General features: G+C 45.6%; 1 protein-coding gene across 1 annotated transcript in view; it reads left to right on the top strand.

Annotated features, from left to right (window-relative positions):
- Positions 1–5,556: 5,556 nt before the first annotated feature.
- Positions 5,557–7,192, top strand: part of LOC113590352 (uncharacterized) — a 4,452-nt gene continuing 2,816 nt past the window's right edge. Inside the window, exons 1-2 of the mRNA XM_081703897.1 lie at positions 5,557–5,898; positions 6,719–7,192. The exon at positions 6,719–7,192 is cut by the window's right edge and continues 640 nt beyond it. Of these exons, the coding sequence (XP_081560023.1) occupies positions 6,783–7,192 (410 nt within the window). The 5' untranslated portion in view covers positions 5,557–5,898; positions 6,719–6,782. The remainder of the gene's footprint in view (positions 5,899–6,718) is intronic.

Here is a 7,192-nt window from a genome sequence, read left to right as displayed (position 1 = left end):
GTGCAATTAATACTCTTACTCGAGTACATCGGAAGTCAAACACTTTACTCCGCTATATTTATCAACATTCCTTTACATTTAAAACTTTTTTTTTTTATTATTTTTTTTTTTTTACATTTTGTGTATTTCGCATCAGACCAACAGTAATGAACAGGCACATTTTCCAGCATGGGAGTGAAATTATTACGTTTATGAAAAGTAGCTCGCAATAAATCCTTTTGTTTAAGGCACACATATCTGTGTGAGATCGGTGCTCTTTCCTAATGTGTGTTATCAGTATGAAAGTGAAGCGTGGTCCGATATCAGTGAGATTCTGAAAATACATGATAAGCGTCAGAAAAATAAATGCACTGAATTGACCTCATGACGTGCAGCAATGCCCATTTTGAGGCATATTTTCAAGATTCTAACAATTATAAAGGTTTCGACGGTATAAAAATGAAGGTTTGCAATTGATTTTACAGACTGATATTTCTTTCGCCCACATACAGGCATAGTTGTTACCTAGGCAACGTAGGAGAGCTAGCCATGCAATGTAAATACAACAAACAGTCAAATGTCCAGTAAGTGACCTTGGGCAAGAGCTCAGAATATTCCCACTGACTGCACTCATCACGCACTGATCACCACATCCAATGTGATGCTTGTGACTTGTATTATATGCAGGATATTTAGCCAATATGGAAAAAGCTCATAACTTAAAACATGAACTAAGTAGGACAAAGACCCAAAGCAAAACAAACACCTGTTTATTAGGTATTTGCACACCGAATCCAAATATGTATTCCAAAATTCATTATCAACCCTAGTTTTTTCCCCATTATATTCCATTATATGTACAGCTATATGCAGGACATTTAGCAGACGGGATCTACCAAAGTGCTTTCCACTGTCCCCTTAGACAGGACAGATAGTAGACACCCGATTACACACATATTGTTATGTATAGCAGGCTGTGGAAACTCGGTACCAAGGAAAGTGGAGCCACTCTGGGTTGGCAGATCTACTAGATGCTGAAGAGCGATCTTCACGATTGTACATATTTTAAGTGTAATAACAGCTTTATTTATGAATAAGTAATATATACTTATAGTAAAATTCATTTAAAAATCATGTCTGAGAGAAATATCTTTAAAACAGGTTTAAATTCGGTTTATATATATATAGTTGCCCTATGTTAAGTAGTGAGTTATTATTGAAGTAACTCTCTACTTGAGTGAGTCTTTTTAACAGTTCTTACTTTTATTTAAGTAATAATTTAAATGACTTTTACTTCTAGTTGATTATTATTTTAAAGAAACAATACTTGAGTACAGTTTTTGGCTACTCCACCCACACGTCTGTGAATGACTGTATATAGTGAAAATATCGGTTTGGTATTACTGTATTTGTTATTGATTGTATATATTTGACTTTTCTGAACTACTGTAAATAATCTAGTAAAACCATAGAAGAATACGGTGGCTTTATCACACACTGTGGCTTTGGGTCTGTATCACATACTGTTCTACATTCTACAGTAAATATTGGTATTCTGTGTTTCTGATACAGTGAAACATTAGTTCATTTATAGTTTACTGTAAATTTAACAGTCATATCTATTGTGAGAGCTAAGACAAGATGCAGAAATTGTGGAAACACAAACACACGGTAAATGTATTTATCAATGTTACAAGGTTGAAGTATGTGTGTGTGTTTGCGTGTGTGTGTGTGTGTCTGCGTGTGTGTGCATGAGTGTGTGTGTGCGTGCGCATGCCTGTGTGTGTGTGTGTGTGTGTGTGTGTGTGTGTGTGCATGTGTGTGTGTGTGTCTGCGTGTGTTTAGGAGTAGAGGGATGAACTATACCCCTCTATCAGCTACTTTATCCATCCCTGTTCATTCTCAGGACCCTGAGGATGGTCACATGGTCAGAACCCAAACCTCAAAGTCAAAATGCCTGTAACTATGCAATAGAACCAAATTACCAATATATGACAGAATTTTATGAATTGGCAATGATAATTTAAGACTTCATGTAATGTGTTATTACTTTAAATTATTATTACATTCATTCATCATGAAATTAATTTATTATCAGATCCATCCTTCCTTGTCCGAATATATCATTATAAACGTGATCTGTTCACCCTGTAATGGAGAAACACAAGAGAAAGACAGGAGAGAATATTCTCTCTCTCTCTCTCTCTCTCACACACACATTTGAAGAATTCCTTCAAAATCAACATCATTAAAGTACCAAAAGAGATAATGATTAAAGTTAGAAAGTGTTTGTGTGTGTGTATGTGTGTGTGTGTGCGTGTGTCTGTGTGCGTGTGTGTGCTTGAGCACTATAGAATAAAGTCCAATTTTTCTGTCTGCGTGGAGAAGTGTCTCCTGTGTATGTGTGTGTGCGTGTGTGTGTGTGAGTGTGTGTGTGTGTATGTGTGTGCGTGTGTGTGTGTGTATGTGTGTGTGTGTGTGTGTGTGTCTGTGTGTGTGCGCGTGTCTGTGTGTAAATTATATACCTGTGCAGCAAACAGCTGTGCCAGTGTGCCAATCATTCAGCCAGAAACACACACACACATGCAAACACACACACAGAACGCTTCTGTTGGTTTGTCCTTTTATGGTTTGGCAGAGTGTGTGAGTGTGTCCTCAGAGGATAATTGAAATAACATCACCCGTGTGTTGACTGGATGTCAAAGCACTGAGCTGTGTGTTGCTTGTAAAGAGTCCTTGGGTACTAAAAAAGGCACTATACAAGGGTAAACAACAACAACAACATCAATAATAATAATCCGCACTGATGGGTGTTCGAATACCTATACTCTGCAGGACACTAACCCCTAACCCCACACTAACCCTAAGCCTACACTAACCCCTACACTAACCACTAACCCTACACTAACCCCTACACTAACCACTAACCCTACACTAACCCCTACACTAACCCCTAACCCCTACACCAATCCTAAGACTACACTAACCCCTACACTAACCCCTAATCCCTACACTAACCCCTACACTAACCCCTACTTCCTACACTAACCCTAACCCCTACACTAACTCCTACTTCCTACACTAACCCTAACCCCTACACTAACTCCTACACTAACCCTAACCCCTACACTAACCCCTACCTCCTACACTAACCCCTACACTAACCCTAACCCCTATACTAATCCTTACACTAACCCTAACCCCTACCTACACTAACCCCTACACTAACCCTAACCCCTACACTAACCACTAACCCCTACACTGTCCTGTGCCCCACACTGTCCTGTTCCCTACACTAACCCTAAGCTCTACACTAACCCTAAGCTCTACACTAACCCTAAGCTCTACACTAACCCTAACCCCTACACTGTCCTGTTCCCCACACTGTCCTGTTCCCTACACTAACCCTAACACTAACCCTAACCCCTACCTCCTACACTAACCCTAACCCCTACACTAACCACTAACCCCTACACTGTCCTGTTCCCCACACTGTCCTGTTCCCTACACTAACCCTAACACTAACCCTAACCCCTACCTCCTACACTAACCCTAACCCCTACACTAACCACTAACCCCTACACTGTCCTGTTCCCCACACTGTCCTGTTCCCTACACTAACCCCTACACTAACCCTAACCCCTGCACTGTCCTGTTCCCTACACTAACCCTAACACTAACCCTAACCCCTACCTCCTACACTAACCCTAACCCCTACACTAACCACTAACCCCTACACTGTCCTGTTCCCCACACTGTCCTGTTCCCTACACTAACCCCTACACTAACCCTAAGCTCTACACTAACCCTAACCCCTACACTAACCCCTACACTGTCCTGTTCCCCACACTGTCCTGTTCCCCACACCTGTCCTGTTCCCTACACTAACCCTAACCCCTGCACTGTCCTGTTCCCTACACTAACCCTAACACTAACCCTAACCCCTACCTCCTACACTAACCCTAACCCCTACACTAACCACTAACCCCTACACTGTCCTGTTCCCCACACTGTCCTGTTCCCTACACTAACCCCTACACTAACCCTAAGCTCTACACTAACCCTAACCCCTACACTAACCCCTACACTGTCCTGTTCCCCACACTGTCCTGTTCCCCACACCTGTCCTGTTCCCTACACTAACCCTAACCCCTGCACTGTCCTGTTCCCTACACTAACCCTAACAGTAACCCTAACCCCTACCTCCTACACTAACCCTAACCCCTACACTAACCACTAACCCCTACACTGTCCTGTGCCCCACACTGTCCTGTTCCCTACACTAACCCCTACCCCTACACTACCCTCCTACCCTAAAGCTCCTGCTACATGTGGCGTGTTTCCCTGCTTTAACCTTCCAGCCTCGCACCTTCACTGTCCTGGAATCTGGGTAGAACTTCGTCTTTTTCGGTCAGGTTTTCATGTTCTTGTATCAGGCTGGGAACCGTCAGATCTCAGCTCTGGCATTAACGGACAGCGCGGTTAACGCTCATGTGGCGCGCTTTCACATGTTGTGGAGTCGCCAGCCCTCTCGTGATTTACGGGTGCGGGTGCCACCTTGTGACCAAGAGCCAAACAGCAGCTGTGCTGCGGTGACTTCCACATCGCGGGTGCAGCTCCTACCAGCCCTGGCGTGCGCCGTCGGCACGTGTTTCGTTCCAGCGCGGTTGATTGGCGGAGACTTGTGCCAATATTCCAGCAGATCCGCTGCTCTCACCCGCTGGGTGCCAAGGAAAGGCGTCAAAGCGTCCAATGACAGTTAAACTGTGTCAGACAAATACTAGCCCACCCTGCAATGGTGGATTGCCAATGACTTAGCAGCAAAAAAAAAAAAAAACTCCTGTGATGAATGCCGTGAATTAAATTTAATTAAAGGTCTTTGTAGCTGCTATGCCCCCCAGCCTTACTCAGATTAATCAATAAATCAGTTAATCAGGACCAATAATCAGGATATCAATTATACTGGGTCTATAATTTTAGTTGAATGTCATTAATATATTTTCATTTTTAAATAATACATTTTTATTAAACTGATTGGCTGTTAATGGATAATGGGATCTTTGGGAATTCTGAGGTACATTTCCAAATAAAAGCGCGCGCCCGCGCGCACACACACACACACACACACACACACACACACACACACACACACACACACAATCCCCACTGGCCGGGATCTACACAGGGAAAACGCCTCCCCGCCTCTGCACCATTTTCCTTTAATTAGCCTCCCGGTGCCCCGTGGGTAATTACGGTAACGAGCCGCAAAAGAACCGTAATGAACCGCAAAATCCAGAAAAAACTTCTTCAAATTACAAGCGCCTCGGAGCTCTGATTAATCGCTGTAATTGCTGAAATGTCAGAAAAAAAGAGAAAGGACAACGCTCCAGCTCCGAGCTGACACCGTTTCCCCTACCGCGAGCCCCGTATGTCACCCGGTCGCCGCCTCGCGCCTCCCGTGCTTCCACAGTAATTTACAGCCAATGATCAGTAGGTGTCCGCATCGGCGCTTCCTCACCTCACACCCCCGTCAGCCACACACAGCGGCACACACACACGCACGCACGCACGCACACACACACACATACACACACACACACACACACACACACACACACACACACACACACACACACACACACACACACACACACACACACCGGGAGGAGCCGTCTACCCTTCCGTCACCCATACCCGCCCCTGAGGACGGTGCGTCGTTGGCGGCGTCAATATTATTTATTATTCCCGTTAGTCTCGGTATTTAGCGCCGCTGCTGCGCGCGGTTGTCGTTGGAAAGGAAGCGTCTTGTTGTTTTCTCTCCAGCGCGTGTTTCACGCATGTTTTCGGGGTTCTCGCGGCTGGCTGCGCGGGAGCGCAGTGATGCTCTGCGTTAAGGGCTCGTGAATCGTCGGGAGTCTGGTAGGTAAAGCGCGTCCATTTTCCCTCCCCCTCCCCCCGCTGTTTTTGATGCATGCTCGCTCGCTCTCTCTCTCTCTCTCTCTCTCTCTCTCTCTCTCTTTCTCTCTCTCTCTCTCTCTCGCTCGCTCGCTCTCTCTCTCTCTCTCTCTCTCTCTCTCTCTCTCTCTCTCTTTCTCGCTCTCTCTCTCTCTCCTTTGCTCCCTCGCGAGGGCTGACGCGAGAGACGGGCTAGCGAATTAATCCGTCGCCTTTAATTGCATCGTAGTGTCCAGCCTCGCGCCCTCCCCGGTGCTCCCGTTAATGACCTCTGATCCGCGTGTCCCTGCCGCAGCAGGCGGAAAGTAATTACCGTAATTGATGCTCGAGGCGACGGTAGCGGGGCAGGGGGCCGCTTTGGCCGCAGCTGCGATTCTCTCGCGCTTAAACAAAACAAAATCCTTAGAAAACAGCGAGGCCTGCTGAATTCGATAAGAATTAGGCAGTAAGTTTTTAATTTAGTAAAATATAATAATAATAATAATAATAATAAAACAATAATAACAACAATAACAATAGCAATAATAATAATAATAGAAACAAATAACAGGTAAAAAATCTTAATTGTATTTGCACTACCAGGTCTAGGTGGATATAAGCAGTGTTTATAACCTTGCCTTCTTGAAACAAAGTATTGTTTTTCACAAAGGCATGAAAAATATTTCTAAATTAATATTTACATATGATTGTTTTTGGTTGAAACTACTAATGTATTTAACAAAGCATAACAAGTGGAAAAAGTGACATTTCTCACTGTAAGTTCTCTCTGTGTCTTTCTCCACAGAAGTGCTTTGGTGGATGGTTGAGTTGTTAGTTTGAGTGTGTTGGTGTGTGTGCGCTCCGTTCCCATGGCGAACATGAGCAGCGGCGTGTGCATGGAGACCCCACACACTCACGGCCACGCCCACGGTCACGCCCACAACTACACGCCCACCCCAGGGCGGGACTTCCCCCTGCAGATGGACTCCTGCATGAATCCGGTTCTGGACTACAGTGCCCAGATGGAGCGCTACCGCTCCTTCGCCAACTTCTACAAGAACAGCGCCGCTGCTGGGCCATTCCCCCAGGCTGCCAAGATCGCCCGCATCGCCACGCCCATCTTCCCCTCTGCCCGCCTCTCAGCCATGCCCCCTTGGCCCTGCGACAACGGCATGCTGTGGGCGCGCAAGCCGGCCGCCGTCAACGTGGAGGGGGCGCACGCGCACGCGCACCGGCCTGCCATGTCCCGCGCCGAGCCCGTCAACGTGCACATGCCCGC

The sequence above is a fragment of the Electrophorus electricus genome, chromosome 21, assembly GCF_041902795.1.
Source record: "Electrophorus electricus isolate QZ-2024a chromosome 21, ASM4190279v1, whole genome shotgun sequence".
In the NCBI taxonomy this organism is placed as follows: Eukaryota; Metazoa; Chordata; class Actinopteri; order Gymnotiformes; family Gymnotidae; genus Electrophorus; species Electrophorus electricus.
This window is presented reverse-complemented; position numbering and strand designations above follow the sequence as displayed.